We start from the raw sequence: 21,518 nt of genomic DNA on the forward strand, positions 1-21,518 counted from the left end.
GAAGCATGGAGTCTTAATGTTAGAAATCTGAATTTGAGTGGACATTCGTTACCTCCCAGCTCAGCTGTGCAATAGGTGGTATTCATGGCCTCCACCAAAATAACTGTAGTAAATGTGTTTAAGATGTAGCTGTATGTGCGATTTGTACGAATGGGTTCCACCCATTTAGATAATCAGGATTTTTTTCTTTGGACTATGTTTTTCTGATTATTTATGCTGGAGTCTCACCACTTGAAAATTCACAGGATTTGAACTGTACTTGTTTACCACTGTTGTCTGCATTTTAAGATAAGACAGCTGCCGCACAGCTAGGGTAAGAGGCACTAGGCTGGTTAAATGTAAATGCATGTGTGAGCTGAGGGACTACTGTAGTGTGCAGCGCAGTATCTGCACAGAGGTGGTCTGTCGCAGTAGGGATTCTGCAGCGCTGACCTGGGGTAGGCCTTAAAATATGAATCTGGCATTCATAATGTAGGTCTGTAGAGCTTACTGGAAAATCTATAGTGCTTTCACTGTATGATACATATAGGTGTAAACGGTCCTAAAAGCACTATTTTGTCCCACTTAAGCATACAGGTTCCAGCAAGGTATCAAATGGGGTTAAAACATGCACACTCAGTTGGTATTTGCAGTTTACAACACATTACATTCACAACTTAAGGGGTTTAAGAAATGGTCCTCCTCCTATTGCTTAGCCCCCCCCCCCTTCACCCTGGAGCAAAGTTAATTACAGTAGAGGAAAACCAAGTCTCCCCACACAAAAGGAGCAATTCTCAATGATTAAACAGCGAGTGATGTCAAGTAGGGGTGTAACTGAGGTCCTCATTGAAGCTCTTTCCAGAGAAAACTTGAAGTCACTGTTGGACCTTGCCCATTTTGCAGGATCACCCAAAACGTTTTGCCTTCCTTCTCCTATTTGTTGCTGAATTTGTTTTTGTTGGCCTTCGGACTCTATGTACTTTACCACTGCTAAAGTGCTCGTGATCTCTCCTTGAAACATGATAGTATTGGCTTATCCACAACTGGCACATTTAGTTTATTAACAAGTCCCTTATAAAGTGGTACTACAAGTATCTAGGGCCAGTAACGAATAGTTTTCTTACCTGTCGTGTAGTTTTGCAGCTTGAAGATCTTTCTGGATTCACTATGCTGTGCATTATTCCGCGGTCTTGTGGTTGGGTCCGGATTCGTAGTCTTTTCTTTGTTTTTTTTGTTGTTGTTTTTTTGTAGCCCAGGTGGTCGTCGGCGTCACACCCCTTTGGGTGTATTTCCGGTGACGTCGGCATGCTTCCTGCGGAAGCTCCCACTCTTGGGCGCCATCTTCGGGTTCTTTTTTCCGTGTTTCTTTCGTTTCCGAAGTAATGGCAATGTTCTATTCAGGTGATATTTTACCGCTTTGTACCTTCAAAGTCTTTTCCACTTTTCTATTTCCACCTCTTCTCTCTCCAGCCTCATCTTTCTGGCGGAGGTGGGTGGGTTCGCTAGTGAATCCAGAAAGATCTTCAAGCTGCAAAACTACACCGACAGGTAAGAAAACTATTCGTTTTGCAGCGTGATTCTTTCTGGATTCACTATGCTGTGCATAGATTTTGTAGCGGTTTCTCATCTCTGTGGCGGTTGGGTGGAAGATGAGCGTTGGGTATTGAATATGTGCTGTAGCACCTTCTGTCCAACTTGAGCTTCCTTGTTCATCTGTATGTCCACACAGTAGTGCTTCGTGAACGTGTGCACCGAAGCCCATGTTGCCGCCAGGCATATGTCTTGTATGGGTTTGTTAGCCAGGAAGGCTATTGTAGCCCCCTTTTTCCTAGTGGAGTGGGCACGTGTCCCCTCTGCTAGCTCTTGTCCTGCACGCTTGTGGCAGAGTTGAATTGTCTGTGCGATCCATCGTGCAATGGTCTTTTTGGTTACTGCCTTCCCCATGTAACTGTTGGCGAATGACACAAAGAACTGTTTTGTTTTCCTGTGTCCCTTCGTCCTCTCAATGTAGTGCATGACTGCCCTTCTGGCGTCCAGGGTGTGCAGAGCTCGCTCTGCAGAAGTTGTCGGTTTTTGGAAAAAACTCGGTATCTGTATAGACTGGTTCATGTGAAATTTAGATACCACCTTCGGCATGAAGTGTGGGTCAGTCCTCATCACAACTCTATCATTGTGTATTTGTATGTAGGGCTCTTGTAGCGTCAGAGCCTGAAGCTCGCTTACTCTGCGTAAGGACGTTATTGCAACCAGGAAAGCTGTTTTCATAGTTAGCATCTTTAAGGACGCTTTGTGGATTGGTTCAAAGGGCTCCTTCATGAGTTCCGTTAGGACTACGTTTAAGTTCCATGCAGGTGGCAGCACCCGCTTGGGTGGTGCGATCCTTTTCGCTCCTTCTAGGAATCTCTTCACCACCTGTGATGTGTAGAAACTCCTGCAAGTTTCTCCCCTTGTGTAGGCGACTATCGCTGCCAAGTGAACTCTCAAGGAGGATGAGCTAAGGTTCTTCTCTAGCAAGTGCGTCAGGTACTTTAGCACTGTGGAGTCCTTCATTTTATTGTGAAGTCTTTCTTGTCTGCACCATATTGTGAACCTTTTCCATTTCGCAACATAGCACTTCCGAGTGCTAGGTCTTCTTGCCTCCCGAAGTACCCTCAGGGTACTTTCTGGCAATCTTAAATGTGCGAACTCTATGTCCTCAGGAGCCACGCTACTAGGCTCATGTTCTCTGGCTCTGGGTGGAGCACCTCTCCGTTCTGCATGGAGAGTAAGTCTTTCCTCCTGCTGAATCTGTGGGGTGCACACTGTGTCATCTCCATGATCTGCGAATACCATGTCTGCCTCGCCCACTGTGGTGCGACCAGTATCAGTGTCATGTTGCTCGCTCTGCATTTGCTCAGTACTCTGTGCATCAGTGGTATCGGGGGAAAGGCGTAGGCAAATGTCCTTGACCAATCTATCCATAGGGCATTCCCTAGTGATCCTGCCTCGGGCTGCCTGGATGCGAAGTTTTGGCATTTTGCATTCTGGCGTGTGGCAAACAGGTCCACCGATGGAGTTCCCCACCTGTCGAATAGGCGCCTTGTCTCCTGAGCATTGAGCTCCCACTCGTGGGATGCCGATGTCTGCCTGCTGAGCCAGTCTGCTTGTATGTTGTCCTTCCCTGGCAGGTGTATGGCTAGCAGGTCTATCTTGAGAGGGATGGCCCATCTCCATATCTCCTGCGCCAGCGTTGAAAGTGGGGCTGACTGTGTGCCCCCCTGCTTGTTGATGTAGAACATCGCAGTGGTATTGTCTGTTTGTATCAACACCTTGTGTTTGTACAGTCTTGTTTGAAAGGCTTTCAGTGCAAGGAAGATTGTCTTCAATTCTAAGTAATTGATGTGCTTTGTCGCATCTGTTGGTGTCCACAGACCCCTCACCTTGAGCTCCTCCATGTGAGCGCCCCATCCCTTCAGGGATGCGTCTGTGGTGATGGTCACTGTTGGCGTTGGGGGCGTTAGAGGCTTTCCCCTTGCTATGTTCTCCATGGTCCACCATGTCATCTCCTTCTGCACTGCGTGTGTTACAACCACTAGATCCTCCCAACTGCCTGTAGCTTGTGACCATTGCTCCTGTAGCCATTCTTGAATGGGTCTCATGTGGAGTCGTACATTCGGTACCAGGTGGATGCATGATGCCATCATCCCCATGATCTTGCTCGCAGTCCTCACTGTCCGAGCTTGTCCCTTCCGGTAGAGGCGAGTTTCCTTCACCAGCGCCCTCGCCCTCTTCTCGCTGGGGAACACCTTGCCCTGTAAGGTGTTGATCTGTGCTCCCAGGAAGATCTTCACTTGTTCTGGCTCCATTGATGATTTCTTCCAATGGATGGAGAACCCCAGGCTTATGAGCGTGCTTGTCACTGTATGTGCGTGCAGCTTGCATTTCTGGTATGAGTTTGCTTTCACCAGCCAGTCGTCCAGGTAAGGGTATACGTGTATCCCCTGCCTTCTTAGGTGCTCTGCGACTGCTGCGAGGCACTTTGTGAAAACTCTTGGTGCTGATTTTAGACCGAAGGCCAGTGTCGTGAACTGGTAGTGGCTTTCTCCGACGGTGAACCTGAGCATGTGCTTGTGCTTTCTGTTCATTGGAATGTGCAGGTATGCGTCTTTGGGGTCTATTGTGACGATGAAGTCCCCGATCTGCAATTATGGGAGCACCTCTTGCAGGGAGGTCATTTTGAATTTTTGCGTTCTTATGAATTTGTTCATGAACCGTAAATCGAGAATGGGTCTCATTGTTTCGTCTACTTTTGGTACCAGGAAGTACGTTGAGTATACTCCTGTGTTTCTTTCCTTGAAGGGTACCCGTTCTATGGCCTGCTTCTGCAGGAGTTCTTTTGCTTCTTCCTGAAGGCACTGCAGCTGCTTGCTTGCTAGTGGCTTTCTTTTTGGTTTTCTGCTTGTTGGCCTCCCCTCCAACTCTATGCAGTATCCGAATTGGATAATGTTGAGGATCCATTTGTCTGCTGTGATTTCTCTCCACTCTTGGAGGTGGAATCTTAATCTTCCTCCCACTGGTGTCATGTGGTCGTAGGTGTCTAGTTTGTCTTGACCCATCTGTACGTGCTGCCCCCTGGGGTCTTTTTTGTGGGCGGGCACACAGATTTTGTTGAAGTCACTTGGAGGTGGGCTGCTGCCCCCCTCTTCTATTTTGTCCCCGTCCATTTCTCCCTCGAAAGGACTGGCCTCTTTGTTGGTACTGCCAGGACTGCTTCTGATGACCCTGCTGAGTCTGCGAGTCTGCCTGGTGCGTTTGCTGGAAAGCCTGGTGTGATGTACCTGGCTGGTTTCCGCCTCTCCCGCCGGGCCTCCGTGACGGGGTGCCCCTCTTGTTCCCTCTGAACTGCAATGCTCCCATGGATCTTGCTGTTTCGTTATCTTTCTTCAGTTGGCTGAGCGTTTCATCAACTGTTGATCCGAAAAGCATGCTGCCGTTGAACGGTGTGTTCAGGATGCTGTGTTGCACCTCCGGTTTGAAACCGGATATCCTGAGCCAGGCGTGCCTCCTTTCCGTGACGCCCATCATCATGAGCCTGCTGGCGGTGTCTGCCCCATCCAGGGCCGTCTTAAGGCAAGAATTTGCCGCATTCTTCCCCTCTTCAATCAGCTTTTCGGCTTTTTGCCTGGCATCCTGGGGCAAGTCCTTCACCAACTGCCCCAGTCCCTCCATGATTTGGTACATGTGCCTGTTTATCAGGGCGTTGGAATTAGCCATGCGCCAGTGGGTCGCGGCATTCCGTTCGATCCTTCTGCCCACCAGATCCATCCTTTGCTCTCCTTATCCGGTGGTGGGCCCGAGGTAGTGGGTACGTTAGCCCTCCTCCTTGCTGTGGCCGTGATAATGGAGTCTGCGGAGACCGTGCCCTGAATGTAGGCCGGGTCCTTAGTGGCATGCTTGTACTTCTTCTCAGTTCTGGGAGTTACTGCCTTGCATGTTGCGGGCTCCCTGAAAGCTTCCTTCCCCTGAGCCAAGACGCTCTCGAGCATTGGAAGGAACTGGCTCCTCGTTTGTGTTGGGAGCAATGTTTCTAGAAGGAAGTCTGCGGTCTGCTTCTCTTCGTCGAGCTTGAGCTTGAAAGCTGCTGCGGCAGCCTGTATCACCGAGTTGTAGGCCCCGATGTCGTCCGGCGGCGAGGGCCTCGAGGGGTAAGTGTCGACCACCTCCTCGGGGCTGTCGGTGTCGACATCTATGTAATCTACCTCCTGTAGGTCAGAGGGTGTAGAGTCTGCGTCTGTCCTGCTTTCTTCCTCCCCATAGTTGTAACTATCGTAGGGATTCTCGTACTCCTCCTGGTCGTCGATCACCTCGACGTCCTGGTCTTGTTCCTCGACGACTTCGGCGATCTCTTCCTCCTCCTCGACTGCCTCCCCCACCGGTGGCTTGGTCTTGTGAGGGATCGTGAAGGCCTTCATCTTTGCATCGAAATCTTTCTTCCGATGCATGATGTTCTCCATTTCGGCCTCGAGGCGCCTTCTCTTCTTCTCCATCTCTGCCGCGTGTTCCGCGTCGGATGGGTCGGCCGTTCTTTTCGGCGGATTGTTCGTCGCCGTACCTTTCGGCGTCGAAGTTTTCGACGTCGACGTCGGACCGGATCTTGGGTCTCTGGTCGTCGTCGTCAGTTTCGGGTCTTTCTCCCTCGGCGTCGATCGATCCTTTTCGGGGGACGATTTTCGACGTTTTCTGCTGATCAGCAGCCCTCGGCGCCGGGGACTCCTTCTCGGAGGATCCGCTGGGCCTGGGAGTAGTCGCGGACGCCACCTTTTTTGGCGTCGGCGCTTTCGGGGTCCTGCCCTCGATTTTTCTAGACTCAGAGTCTCTCGGGTTCTTGGGGGCCGAAGAGTCTCCTACCTTGTCAGAAGTCTTCGTGTAATCGGTCTCTACGACCGTGTAGCTGTCGTCTTCGGCGGCAGCGTTGTCTTCTTCCTCGGAGGACATCCCCAGCTCGTAGAGGGACGGAGTCGGGCCTTCCCCTGCAGGGTGGCGTGTGCTACCCTCTGCCTCTCTCTCACACGAAGGGTCTTCGGGGCGAAGGCGGAACAGGCGTTGCAGTCTCCGCTTTCGTGGTCCACCGGTAGGCAAAGGTTGCATACCGGGTGCTAGTCCTTCTGCGCATACTTGTGGTGGCAGTTACGGCAGAACTTGAACGGCGTGTTGTCCATCATCGAGCGTCCAGGGCCTCTCTGGTCGCGTGTTCGTCGACGGTCGTCGATGATCTCGATGAAAAACGCCTTCTCCTCGCCAACTTTTCGTCGATGAAGTCCCCTGTAGTCTTCAGATGACTTCTCCTCGTCTTTTCTGTTTTTTCTTTCTTTCTCCAAAAATGTCTGGAGCCCAAACGGGAACGATCCAGACCCGACCGCGGAAAAAAAGAATCTGAAGATGGCGCCCAAGAGTGGGAGCTTCCGCAGGAAGCATGCCGACGTCACCGGGAATACACCCAAAGGGGTGTGACGCCGACGCCCACCTGGGCTACAAAAAAAAAAAAAAACAAAGAAAAGACTACGAATCCGGACCCAACCACAAGACTGCGGAATAATGCACAGCATAGTGAATCCAGAAAGATTCACGCTGCAAAATTAAACACTACTAGTGGGCCTGCAGCACTGATTGTGCCACCCACCTAAGTAGCCATTGCAGAGCATGTGTGGGCAGTTTTGAATTGCCATTTAAACCTGGCAAAATAAATCTTTTGTCAGACCCAAACCTTCCTTTTTAATATATAATATACACGAGTCATCACTAGGGTAGGCCCTGGACAGCCCAGAGACCAGGGTGCAATGTATTTAAAAAGCAGGACATGTACTTTTAAGTTTTACATGTCCTGGTATTGAAAACCCCTTACATGTGTTTCTCACTATAGCAAGGCTGCTCTCTAACGTAGGATAACATTGGAGTTGGGTTATTACATTTCATGGATGTGTTTCAAAATGGGAAGAGAGAAGTTGGCCATTGTTTGGTTTCTCTTGAATCCTAATTGAAAATCCTAACTTATGTTGAAGTCATATTTTAAATTACAATTCTGAAAATGTCACTTTTAGAAATTTGGAATTTTCTTGCCGTAGCTATTTGGTGCCTGCAGCCTGCCTGGGTCACATGCCTGGGTGTAGCTGACAGATGGGCTTTGTGTATTCCTCCTAGACAGCCATACAAAAGGGAAGCTTAGGTATGTCTGGATGGGCCATCACTGGCAGGATGGTAAAGATGTGCTGGGCACAGCCCCATCTACACTTGAATAGGCTGTGTTCTGTCTTCACATAAAAGGGCCTACCGCCCAGCATTGTCACTTCAGCTGGCTCGGAGCCAGGGTAGGTAGGGAATGCCTTGCACTTGAAAGATAGTTTAGCTTCTCCCACCTTCCAGATCCAGGCACTAGGGTATAAAAGAAGGACATCAGACACCTACTCTTCAGTACACGTCTGGGCCTGTGGATACCCTGGCAGGAAAGGCTGCACTCTGCTGCCCACTTCCATGGGAGAGAAGGACTCGACATGTATCTCTTGAACCCAGAACTCCAAGGGCTAGCTGGCTGGAACTGAGCATTTCCTCGTCTGCACTATGCGCAGCAGATCCGACCAATGCTCTGCAAACCAAGATTCAGGTTACTCTTGTTCAGCAGGCCTAACTCCGTCCCCGTAGCCGCCTGCACTTCATTGCGCTCGGTCTGACCTTGAACTTTAACCAGATATTGACAGTTGGAGCTTTATGCCTCTTGGCGCTATTTGCACTAAAAACTTTATAATTCAATAGCTCTGGCTCAACTAATCCGATTGCCATTTTGATCTTGTTTTATTAATTAAAATGTACTCAATTGTTCATTACACCATTGTGGGCTCTTTTTGTGGTGTGTTTTCACAGTGTTACTGTTTGAAGTGTTGCACAAATACTTTACACAAAGCTTCCAAGTTACGCCTGACTGCTCTGTACCAAGGTACCAGAGGGGCAAGCACAGGTTAATTTGGGGTTTGCTTGTGTCCTACCCCGACGAGGATTGTGGTGCTGCTTGACCAGGGCTCACACCCCAGTCAACCAACAGCTCAATTCCTTACAGTCGCCAATTTGGATGGGCACAGAATGCTATTAAGGAGGGTTGGGACAGGATTGAAGGATGATGTGGCCTCGCTGGTTTGGCCAGGAGTACCTGGCCACTAAAGCTTTCCACCTTCAACACCCCTTTAAATAACCTGCGCAAAGGAGAGACTGTTGGGAAAACACTAGTCCTGTGAATCAAGGATGGTGAAAAGGATGCCCAGATCGAAGGAGAAGCCACCTGATGCCCTGCAATGATAGACTAGGGACACCCCCACGATAGGTCTCTCCAGGGCCAGTGGCGCTGATCCAATTATGGCCCCCCAAAAAACAGTTGAGGTAAAGACCTAGACTACTACTTTGCCCTTCCACAGGTGCTCTGCAAAACCGTAAAGAGGCTCAAGTTCCTGGGGTGGGCAGACAGGAAGGTGTTCTGCTGGCTGGTAGCAAAGGGCTGAGCAAGTTGCCCCCACCAGCAGGATAGGAGCACCAGGAGTCACAAAGAGAAGGATGGCACAGGGAGCCAGCAAATCCAGCTACTGACAGACTGAATCAGTGTAAAAGCCAGGAGCAAGAGTAGGCAAAGTTGAGGAAAATCCATCCACTGGGCCCCAAGATCTGCTAATTTAAAGACTCTTACAAAAAGAATGAAAAATGAATGTGTGTGCTCATCTAATTTCTTTGTAATACCCCATGGAGGGCCAGTGTCCTGGTGTCGGTGCAGTGAGGATTTATATCATTAAATCTTATGCAGAACAAACTACAAAAACTGGCAAAAGACTTAAAAAGATTTAGCCAAAACAAAATGCACCCCTACTCAAAAGAAGAATTCACAATACAAGATCAAGGGACTGACAATGACTCGGGAGGATGGAATTCCTCAGACAGTTCTGAAAGTGGTTCAGAAGAAACAGCCTCTAGAAGAGGTAGAAATAACTTCCGTTCCCAACGACCTAGAAGGGGAAATAGATGGCCTAGACAAAATTTTATGGGACACCAGGTACCGTTTTTCCAACTATTTATGCAACCTTTTGGAGGGTGGATGAACCCTCATAATCAAGGACCACAACAAATACCACAAATGATGGGCCAACCACCAATAGGAGCAGAAAACCAGAATCAACAGCCTTTTTTAGCCAGGGGCCAGCAACAAAGGGGACGACGAAAAACCTTGACATGGCAGGACCAACAAAGAAACATGTTAACACGAAGCATGACTTCAGAAAAACCAGGAACGAGCAAGAACAGTCACTGATAGTGAACTTAACAGACATTGTACTGTCCACAGATCAAACCAAAGTCCTGAATAAAGGCTTAGGCTTCGTGCCAACTCCTCCATTGGATACTTTCAAATTGAAGAGTGAAATAGCTGAATTCTGTCGGACTTTAAAATTGAAAGCATACTTCACTGGTAAGGAACCAATTCAAAACAAAGGAGATACAAACTTGAGAAGGAAATCAAACTTCAACCCTCCTAGTAACTTGGTCCCAATTGAGATCCAGACCTTCGAACAGGCTTTGATGAAAGGCATAGACGGCATACGAAACAAAGTCAAACCCCCCTTTCAAAATCTAACCAACAAAGAACGAACAGCCCTTGAAGAATTACGACGAAATGACCAGATCATCATAAAACCCGCAGATAAGGGGGGAGGAGTAGTGATTCTCAGCAAGGAAGGTTACCAACAACAGTGCCTAGACCTTCTGGACGATACCAAATTCTACAATAGGATTATCTGTGACCCCACCCCAAGATTACAAAATTCCATAGCCATGATGGTCTTTGAAGCTGAAGCTAATGCTTGGATAACAAAGAAAGAGGCTGATTATTTGATTACAAAAGACCCCAAAATACCTTGTTTCTACTCGTTACCAAAAACGCACAAAAATAGGTCTCCACCCCCGGGACGCCCTATAGTCTCTGGAATAGGGTCACTATTAGAACCCTTGTCTCAGTTTGCAGACCAATTTTTAAAACCCTTGGTACAGAAGACACCAACTTATCTAAAGGACACACGTGATCTCCTCAACCAAATATCGGAAATGCCATTTGACCAGAATACTATGTTACTCGTAGGTTTAGATGTGGAGTCCCTCTACACGAGCCTACCGCAAAAAGAGACACTACAAATGCTGGAGGACATTCTCTTCATGGAGGAATGGAACTATCGAACACCACGACATTTCATTCTGGAATGCTGCCGGTTAGCACTAACCGAGAATTTCTTCAAATTTGAAGGCAACCTCTTCTTACAGAACCATGGAACTGCCATGGGCAGTGCATTTGCCCCCTCAGTAGCGGGTCTCTACGTAAGTAACTTCGAAACCAACCATGTACTCACTGATGTCAACCCCTACGTTTCCAGTATATTATACTGGAAACGTTAAATAGATGATATCCTCATGGTATGGAAGAATGAGAATGATGTACAACTGTTCATTGACTGGCTCAATACACGGGACCAGTGGCTGAAATTTACCTTTGTAAAGGACAACACGAACATAGACTTCCTGGACCTGACAATTTTCATTAAAAATGGACAGGTGGAAACTAGAACATTTCACAAACCCACATCTAAGAACAGTCTATTATCCTATAAGAGTTTCCATCCTAAACCACTTAGAGATAACTTGCCCTACAGCCAGTTTTTGAGGCTCAAACAAAATTGTAGCCTGGAATGCGACTATAAAAAACAAGCGCAAGAACTATCTATCAAACTCGAAGAAAGACTACAAGAAGTCAATAATATCCATATGTCGCAAGAGGGCGAGGAATCAACCAAGGCAGTGCCTTCTGGACACAATAATAAAGGAACCGATCACAGACCTAGTGACCTGTGTCACAACATTCAGCCCTGCCACTTATCAAGTAAAAAAGCTGATAAATAAGAACTGGCGCCTGCTGTCAACGGGCAATCTAGACTGGCCGAAACCAAGGTTCGCAAACCGACGAACAAGGAACTTAAAAGACATGCTTGTACACACCCGCCCGAGAAGACTCCTGCAACCAGGACCCCCAAGAGACATTGGTATGTGCCCAGTATCAGGACACTACCCATGTGGGACTTGCCATGTGTGCAAATTAACCACTGCGACAAAGAACATCCAACTTACAGAAACTCTAAATTGGACTCAAAGGGCACATACGAACTGCAATTCTACACATGTGATTTACATGATAACGTGCCCTTGTCAGAAACGATACATTGGCATGACCTGTAGAAGAGTTAAAATAAGAGTGGGAGAACACAGGAGCAACATAAGGCTAAAAAAGACTACCACGAAATTATGCACACATTTTGTGGATGAGGGTCATAATGCTGATGAACTTAAATGGACAGTATTAGAGATGCTGAAAGATAAAACCACCAACGTTGAAAAAATCTTATATGAGAAGGAACAAAGGTGGGTCGACATGCTCAAAACAAATCAAGTGGGGCTCAATGATAACATCCAGTGGCACCACTTTTCATAATTATGAATATAGTCCTTGCAGAGTGCTGAGACCACCAGATAATGGCTGCCACAATAAAATGACCAACATGATAATGTGAGTATCGAGTACCAGACAGTCTGATTGAATTCCAAGACAATGATTGGTTTCCCCCAGCTATGAATTATTACATCATTTACAGCTTAGAGAAATTTTTCGAAAAGAATTCAAAATAATTTTTTTAATTGGATGTGTGTTACATTTACAATGATGAACCTCTTTTGTTATGATAATAAGACATCTCCAATGAGTTTGTACCTAAAACGGTCCGTTTTTCAATTATAATACAACCAACCCGAGATAGTCGGCTGTTTGTAACAATAGTCCTCTTTCTATCTTCTTTGCCGATCGACCAACAGTAAAAGTCGCCCGGAAATGACGATTCCGCGTCCAGGGGCAGAGCCAGCACTGAACGCGGAAGTCGCTTCCGATGCGGGTAAGATTGGAGACAGCTATTGGTAAGCATGGCGCTTTGCGCCTAGAACGATAATATTCAGCCTCTCACTTCCCTTCGCCTACAGCCTGGGACTGAGGGTCCAATTTCCCCTGACGAAGAAAGAAGCCTACAATTGACAGGTAAAAAACGATGCATTGTGTAAGAAAGGTTTGTTTAAGTCTGTTAAAAAAAATTGCACAAGCAAAGGTTTGTTTAAGTCTGTTTAAAAAATTTGCACAAGCATGTGTTACATGGAAATCGAGGAGATAGTATCCTAGTAGATTGCATCACGTTACCAACTCGAGGGACATAAGATGATTGCCTCACTTTTATGTGCATGCTCCATAATATATCAAATAACACCATTACCAATGCAGCTCTGAAGAGCAATACGGGTAACTTATGGTTGTTTTCAATACAATAAGGGTTCTAAACCTAGGTTTTTAAACCATGTTTAGCACACCATTCCTTCGATGGTACATCATATTGAACTATGAAACAATGAGTTGACTAGAAATATCACAACACAATTAAGGACACCATGATCTCCCTGGTTTTATTCTCCTAGTAGGATTCACCATTTCTCTTACCTCAGATAGTGCACTAGATAAATAACTGTAACCTAACACAATAGTTAGCTCCAGTTTACAAATAGCAGTAATATGCTAGGACTTTCCCCCCATTGTTGAACATTGTGAAGTAGTAGCATGAATAATGTTTTCTATGTTCCAGGTCAAATTACCTTACCAAAACTGAGGAAATTAAGATTACTCGGTGAATACTGCACAAGTTGTGTGAGTACTTTTAAACTGTATTTTTTTGTTTTTGTTTTGTCTTGTCCTGACGAATGCTCCACAGACCCGGCTGGGCACAAAGGAGCAGAAACATGTTGACGATAAAGTGATATGCAATGAACCAGTAACCTGTTCGCAGTGCATACCCGTTTTTCCTTTTAATCACTAATCACATCCTGTGTCAATTAAAAAGTTTTTTAGGATGTAGATGTGTGTTTTACCTTAACCTACATCAACGGGGGTATTTGTGCATCTCTCTGGACACTACTACACAGCACCAGAGGTTGCCTCAGGTTTGAGGCTGGCATACAGCACATTCAGACAACCCGATGATAAATGCCACAACGACTATGTGGGGCGGAAAAACAACATAAACCGCAACGAATAATAACATAGCGTTTATGAGGGGAGTTTGTTACAAACCTTGTGTAACGTAGTTACAAGTGTCCTGTTCTTTTGATTTTTTTATATCTGACAAGGGGAATTAACTGGACACTATATTCCTCCTCCCTCTTTTGATTGCGAATAATGAGGTAAAGACCTAGACTACTACTTTGCCCTTCCACAGGTGCTCTGCAAAACCGTAAAGAGGCTCAAGTTCCTGGGGTGGGCAGACAGGAAGGTGTTCTGCTGGCTGGTAGCAAAGGGCTGAGCAAGTTGCCCCCACCAGCAGGATAGGAGCACCAGGAGTCACAAAGAGAAGGATGGCACAGGGAGCCAGCAAATCCAGCTACTGACAGACTGAATCAGTTTAAAAGCCAGGAGCAAGAGTAGGCAAAGTTGAGGAAAATCCATCCACTGGGCCCCAAGATCTGCTAATTTAAAGACTCTTGCAAAAAGAATGAAAAATGAATGTGTGTGCTCATCTAATTTCTTTGTAATACCCCAGGGAGGGCCAGTGTCCTGGTGTCGGTGCAATGAGGATTTATATCATTTAATTTTTTTCCTTTAGGGGGTGGGAGAGTGTGGGCTCCCCTCCCTTTTGTGATTCGTGCCTACAAGGCCCCCATCTCCCTGGTACAGGTGCAGCAGTAGTTGGTCCAAGGAACCAGAATAAAGAAGGGCTGGTACAGGAAACAACCAGCCCTGGGGATCGCCATACCTGGTGCAATAATGAGTGGATCTGCTTTGCTCCAGCCTGTTGGCACGAGAAGCAAGTATTGAGGCTCTCGTCTAAGCACCAAAAATGCAGCTGCTTTGCTCTCACCTGGGGTGGCAGCTCACAAGGAGGATTACTGGCAACCCAAGAGTGTTACAGCACCAGTACATCACCCGGAAGGAACCGGGGGTAACCGGCTTGGCTGCTAGGGCTTTGGGGTTGTCCCTGCAGCACACAACTAATACAGCATTATCCATGGGTGCCTGGGGTGGGACCAGGGCACCCATACATAAGGAAATGGAGGCAGCACGAGGCCCCAATCAAAAGCGGTGTAGCCACTAAAACATTTGCTTTGGCTACTTGGGATTCTTTTCTTGAGGTTCCCCAAGGAGGGGCAGGCACACTACAATTGGTTGGCCAATCAGTCTTGGAAAATTGCAGGATATAAAGCAGCCGGCTCCAAGAATATTTTAGGGAAATGTACCCGCAAGTCTCCTAGGACATTAAATGTATTATCCTGGGCGAGGTTTGCAATCATTGGGCCCTCTCAGAGCTACATTGTTACGCTGTCGAGTTCTAGAGTACAGGGACCTCTAGTGGTTGGGTGTATGACTATATTATGTGGCCTGCAGACAGTGAAAAAACGACTCCAACACAGTTCTACTTAAACTGACAAGCTTACTGATGAACCTTGCAATGCTTATAATGAATGCATTTGAGTATGGTTATTTTCCCCATTGATTTTAGTGGTACATACATGAACAAAGTAACATGTAGGTTATTTTTTTTTAATTAACGTGGAGACACCTTGACAGAGCCAGCAGGCCCACCTTATATACATTGACGTGGTGACTTCGTCACAAAGCCAGCAGGCATGCCATAAATATACAGACACCCCCTTTATAGTGAGATGTTCGACCTGGTACAAAGGGGGAAGGGATAAGGATATGGTGTTCAGAACGCATTTGAGGGGTAATTTGATATGAGCGTTTCACTTAAGGAATCTCCATCTACCAGATGTAGATAATTGTAATTCAATCCCTATTATTAAGGCGTGTGCGCAATAAAAGTAATTTTCCTTTTTAAAAGTAAAGGCACAGACTAGCCAATCTGAGAATTGTTGTTGCATGCAAGCGAACTGGGATTGCTAGCTTACACCGAGACCTTGGACCACTCTGCATCGATATCCAAAAGCAAGACAAGTGCAAAATGGAGTACTTGGTTGCGAAGGACTCGCATCCTATGCAACTGCCACCCAGTTTATTCCACTAATCATTTCAGGACAGCTGCTAAGTCCTACAGTAATGGTTCTATACCTTACAATGCCCTAAAGGTTAGGGAAGGAGCAAAAGAAAATACTGCTCATCCTCCAACAATATTTAACTACTTAGGATTTTTATTTTAACTTGAGAGCACGAATTAAATAAATTTAAGGCTTAAACATAGGGTAGCTGGCACAATTTAACACACACCGTTTGCCTCAAAGCAAACACCTATAAATGGTATTTCAACTAAAACCACTGACTAATGAAATAAACTTAGTACGAAAATAAAGAAATCTAAAATGTAGTCTTACCAGGGGTGGTGGTTTCTGAAGAGGGTGGCGTGAGAATTGTTTGAGGGACGTTCGACGTGTCTGTTTTCACAGGCATCAAGCTGATCCGTCTGGCAAAAGAAGTTAAGAAAGTAAGCTTGATATACAATTTAGAGTTTGTTCTGTATTATGCATTAAAAAGCATAAATAAAAAACAATGCCATTTCATTGTAAATATAACAAAGTAAGGTGCAAATTTCCTACAAGAGCACATGAAACTCCAACCATTTAGACACTTCTTCTGAAAGAGCGTGTCTTGATTGCAAGGTAGACCGAACAGGCACCAAATGAGTCACATAAATGCTAGTCTTTTAGTGTCTAACCACACTTCACTGTACCCTCCACCTTCAAAGATCGGCACACAGTGAATTTACAGAATACACAGCAGGTAAGCTTCAAGCCAGGTCAGATAACTATTCTCATTTTAAGTACTCGAATTCCCTATAACTTGGGAAACTGAGATTTACAGGTCTCCTGCCCTTGCATATATGTTTTGTTGCCTTCTAAGTGCTATAAATCACCATGTTGTAATCCTCTATGCAAAGCGATCGGACGCTCTCAGGTCTTGTATACACAAAGCAGAAGTGATAAACAATTCCAGAATGGAGCATCTTCAGGAAAGTCTCAAACACATGATTAAACCTGGCCACGTCACCCTGAATCTAATTAAGCACAACTTTTAAAACCGCAGAGAAATAAACAGGGGCAAAATGAAAGTATCTTTTGGTAACATTTTTGATGGTTGCTACTAACAGCAGATTCCTCACGTTTTAAAGCCTCCCTGGAGCCACAGTGTATCCAGTAGAACGTTCCTCATTACCTCCAGCACACTGGTAGATGGCGCCAGTAGACTCTCATGGGTCCCTTTTACATCCAAAAGTGCCCACACTGAACCCCAGGCTGACATCAGTTTATCAACAATTTCTGCCTCCACAGATGGCAAGCGATCAACAAACTAAGCTATCAACAACACGCGAAAGAAACTTGGGACATTATAACCAACAAGAAGTCCACTCTACAGAATGGGGGATGGGTGCAGCAACCTACAATTCGAGTATCCACCCAAAAAAGCTCTAGCAAAGGTAAGTAACATGTTCTTCTGATCGATACTTCCACTACAGATTCCTCACCATTTGAATCAATACCAAAGTAGTATATCCACCCGAACATGAAACTGTGACACCACCTTTGGAAGAAAGAAGGCACTAGTTTGTCTTGTAAGACTGTTGTTTAAGGGGGATACACCGATAAAGCATTATGCTACCTAACACGGACACGAAGTAATCTCATTGGTGAATACAGTTTTTACTGTATGTCGCTTAAGCGTGCAACTGTCAAGTTGCTTAAATGGCACGCACCAGAAAGGAAAGAAACATGGAAACAGAAAACATTAAACTTGCGCTACGACATAATTAAGTTTGTCAGTAGAAACATGCACAAAACCCTTTCAAAAACAGGTAATTTGAGATATCAAGGGTTGGTAAGGCAAACTAATATGGCTGACAGCAAAGCTCTGCCGGGCTGAACACGGAACGAATGTGGGGAAACTAAGAACGTCGAAATAGTTACTGTCGCACCAACGTGAATAGGGACCACTACCTTAGGGCGAAAGGAGCCACACATTCCGCGAACCAGCTTCTCCTGGTAGAAGGTAGTGAACAGAGTGCCTGAAGCTTGCTCACTCTCCGGGGCAAAGTAACAGACACCAAAAAGACCATTTCAAGAGTCAAAAGTCAAAGTATGCCAGGTTCAAAGTGAGAACACATCAATTAAGTCAAAACCAAATTAAAGCCCCACTGGTGTATTATGAAGGAAGACAGACTTGTTGTGCAAACCTTTCAAGAAATGAGTCTCAACCGGTGGCTTTAATAGAGAAGGCTGAACCAGCAACCGCAATAAAGCAGATATAGACGATAAATATCCCTTCACAGTGCCCAGAGCAAAGTCTTGCTGGGCCAACCAGAACACACGCATTATTACCTCAGACAGTTTAGCAGTGGGTCAACGGGCTTGTCTGAACACCAGTCCAAAAACCTGTCCCAATGGCAGGCATATACATATCTTGTTGAGGGACGTCTGCCAGTATAACAACTTCGGGAGGAAGCTCGAAAACACTCAACTGTCGGTGCTCAATCTCCAAGTATGTAGATGGGGTGTTTGCAGGTTAGAATGAAAGACCTAGCACTGCTGCTGTGATAGGAGATCTTCCCAAAGAGTCTGCCTGATCGGAGGACAGATGCTCAAGACCAGAAGTTCGGAATGCCATAACATCTGTATCCAGTCCTGAGACAATAGGATAAGCTGGAACAGTCAGCTCGGATCTTTTTGAGGACTTGGGGCAAAAGTGGGATCAGAGAAAAGGCATATAGGAGTCCAGAGTTCCACTCCAAGCGGAATGAGTCTCAGAGCGAGAGCCACTTTGGAAATGCAAAAATGCTGACATTGCTCGTTTTCAGAAGTGGCGAACAGATCGAGCCAAGGTTCTCCCCAATCGCAGAAGAGACCTTGTCATTCGTGGTCCGCAAGACATCGATGGCAAGTTTGTCTGTCCTGGCAATTGAGAGATCCCACCAGGTGATGTACAACCAAGAAGATGTCCTGACAATGCAGCCAATGTCAAATGTGTCTGCTGCTGACCAAATCGCGACCCAGTAGCCACCAATGCAGATCTCTTACAGTCTCCCCTGAAATCTGGACACAGTCTGAGCGATTCCCCTGGTGCTGCACTCACTGGGATTTCAGACCCCACTTCTCATGGAGTCTAACATCCCATACCACCTCTATGTGGATGATACACAGCTATATCGAAGTATCCTTCCCATGTTATTTGCCACCAAAGAAACACTCAGACATTAAATCATGGATGTCTCTTTGCAACCTAAAGTCCCACCCACTTATGACCAAATTCCAGTCCAAGTAGGGGGAGACAAACTAATTATACTATATATTTGGGTAAGCCTTGCTGCTTAATCACACCAACCCATGATTGAGCTGAAGGTTTGACAAACGAAACCTAAGGGTCATAAAGGGGTTAAGTGTATTAAATGGTGAGGTCGCACAACCACACCATATAATACACCCTATTTTCTCACATCCACCTGATATCAATATGGCTCAATACTTCAGAACAGGAGCTAGGTGTGCAGGGAAATTCTTTGAGTCTTTCGCATTTACATAACATTCTTGATCAGTAGATATAGGTTTTGGAACCAGAACACAAAACTCGAACTGGGAATGATAGTTTCTGCAAATTCTGCTGCAAATTCTGCTGCAGAAAGAAGACATCTGTTGGAGAGACAGCATGGAAACAATGAGCAGAAAGACGGTACAGCTAAGGGGCAAAAGCTAGATAAATAAACAACTTCAATAAAAAATAATTGGAATCCAAAAAGCATAAAGTGAAATAAATAAAACTGCTTCTATGTCATTCTACCAAATACAGCTTTCTGTAGCAGGTGCTGCTATTTAAGCAGTGATCTCAGAAGCTATGCCTCCAGCAAGGCCATGTGATTTGTCAGTGTCATGGTAAAAGCATGCAATTGGCATTGGCAACTGAGTCCTGCCTTAAGTTTCAAATTCCTCATTGTTTTAATACAAATGTTGCTTGTAAATTGTACCACAAATTTCAGATTATTTTAAAGGATCTACTCAAACTATGAACTAACATGATGCTTTTAATACCGCTGAAATTGTTTATTACACTGCAATGCACACTTCGTTTAATAGAAACACGACATGAACTCGTTAGCATCAAAACGGCCCAACACTTTTACACCATCCTACACCCAACTAAGCGGTAAGGGACCCCAATTTGCTACACATTTGTCCAAAGAGCTAAAGGACAGAGGTAAGCTCTGGCTTAAGATTTCCAACACAGATAAAATTAAACTTATCTAAATGATAAATCATTTTTTTTATATGTAATATATAAAGCCATCACTATAATTATCAATTACTGACACTCAAGAACAAATTACTACAATGTGGATTTCTTTCTGCAAATTCTGGGTTCCAAATAATGACAATTGTTGAAATGCTCACACAGTCACTTGCATCCTGGTTGAGGAGCAACTGTAACTACTGGGCCACAGGTCCGACTGGGATTGTAAAAGGTATATTAATTTGGAGACCACACAATTTTGATTTGCGATATTTATTATTCTTTTTTCTTAAATTGTAACATTTTTTTACGGGTATTTGAAACTGGTGTGCTATCGGAAATGAAAGGAGCCAGAGAAGTGGAACATAGAAGTACCTCCTCTTAGAAGAGAAGTACACATTCCTAAGAGGAAACAACCAAAAGGAGAAACTCAATGTTACTTAACACTAAGTTAAATAATGAATAGAACAGCTAGGCAATCGAAACATACTTGAAGCCTCGTCTACGGTGCTCAGTCAAAATGACAAAGTAAATTGCCTGGTGGTTTAAATTTCTCCCTCCAAGCTCATTATGCTTTTCTATCTATTTTCATGGTTATTTCTTGATTATCCCCAAAACAAAATCCGGGGTACAATTTTAGCATTTCATGACCAATTCCATGCGGCAGAGGCGGGAATACTTCTAAAAAAATATTCTAAAACAATTTTGTAATTAGGAAGGACCAGTACAGAGCTTCTGTACCCTGTAAATTGCAAGTAGTGCTGTAGATTCACACATACTCGACATACTCCTGCCAACTAGTGGGTTGGGCTCGGATGATTACAACATGTTTTCCTTCGAAAAATCGACTGTAAAGCAGTACTGCCCCAAGTGGTGGCTCGCAAGTGGATGGTACAGAGGCCTGCAACAGAGAGCTGAGGACAGTTTGACTAACTCTAGCATGCTATCCACGCAATAATGCTTTGTGAATGTGTTTTGAGTATCCATATGACAACTTTACAAATGTCTAAGGGTATGATTCCTAGAAAGGCCAGAGTAGCACCTTGTCTGTGGAGTGTGGCTTGGGGTTTGAAGGTAGGTTTATTTTAGTGTTAGCATAACTGTTTTGGATGCATTTGACAATCCACCTAGCAATCCCTGCCTTAGGAATGGCCTGACCTTTATAAGACTGTAAAAAGCCACAAACCGTTGCTACGACTGTGAAAAGGATTAGGTTCTATCCACGTAGTACATTGGAGCATTTCTGAGATCAAGCCTAGCGCTCTTTCAGCTACTAAGTCTGGACAAGGAAAAAAGACTGGGAGCTTGATTGTCTGAAAAGGGTGCAATGAGGAGACCACCCTGGGTAAGAATTTCCGATTGGTCCTAAGAACCACAGTCATGATGGACCTGGATTAAAGGTTCCTGCAATGTGAGGCCCTGTAGTTCACAAATACACCTGAAAGTCGTTATAAGTACAAGGAAGGCAACCTTTCAGGACAGGAACTACAAAAGGAATGAATGAGGTGACTCAAAGGGTGGCCCCATAAGTCTGGAAATGGCAATATTGAAATTCCATGGGGGTCCTGAAGGAACCATTGGGGGAATTACATGTTTAGAGACCTTCACAAAAGCTTTGATTACAAGAATTTTTAAGAGAGGTGTTCCCTGTCGTGTGTGTATGTAATATATATATATA

General features: G+C 45.3%; 1 protein-coding gene across 2 annotated transcripts in view; it reads right to left on the reverse strand.

Annotated features, from left to right (window-relative positions):
* The window catches only part of CHAF1B (chromatin assembly factor 1 subunit B), a 322,331-nt gene that overhangs the window by 29,647 nt on the left and 271,166 nt on the right, over positions 1–21,518 (reverse strand). For both annotated transcript variants that reach the window (XM_078656876.1, XM_078656877.1), the window contains exon 13: positions 15,943–16,031. In XM_078656876.1, the coding sequence (XP_078513002.1) occupies positions 15,943–16,031 (89 nt within the window). The remainder of the gene's footprint in view (positions 1–15,942; positions 16,032–21,518) is intronic.

The sequence above is a fragment of the Lissotriton helveticus genome, chromosome 8 (assembly GCF_964261635.1).
Source record: "Lissotriton helveticus chromosome 8, aLisHel1.1, whole genome shotgun sequence".
NCBI lineage: Eukaryota > Metazoa > Chordata > Amphibia > Caudata > Salamandridae > Lissotriton > Lissotriton helveticus.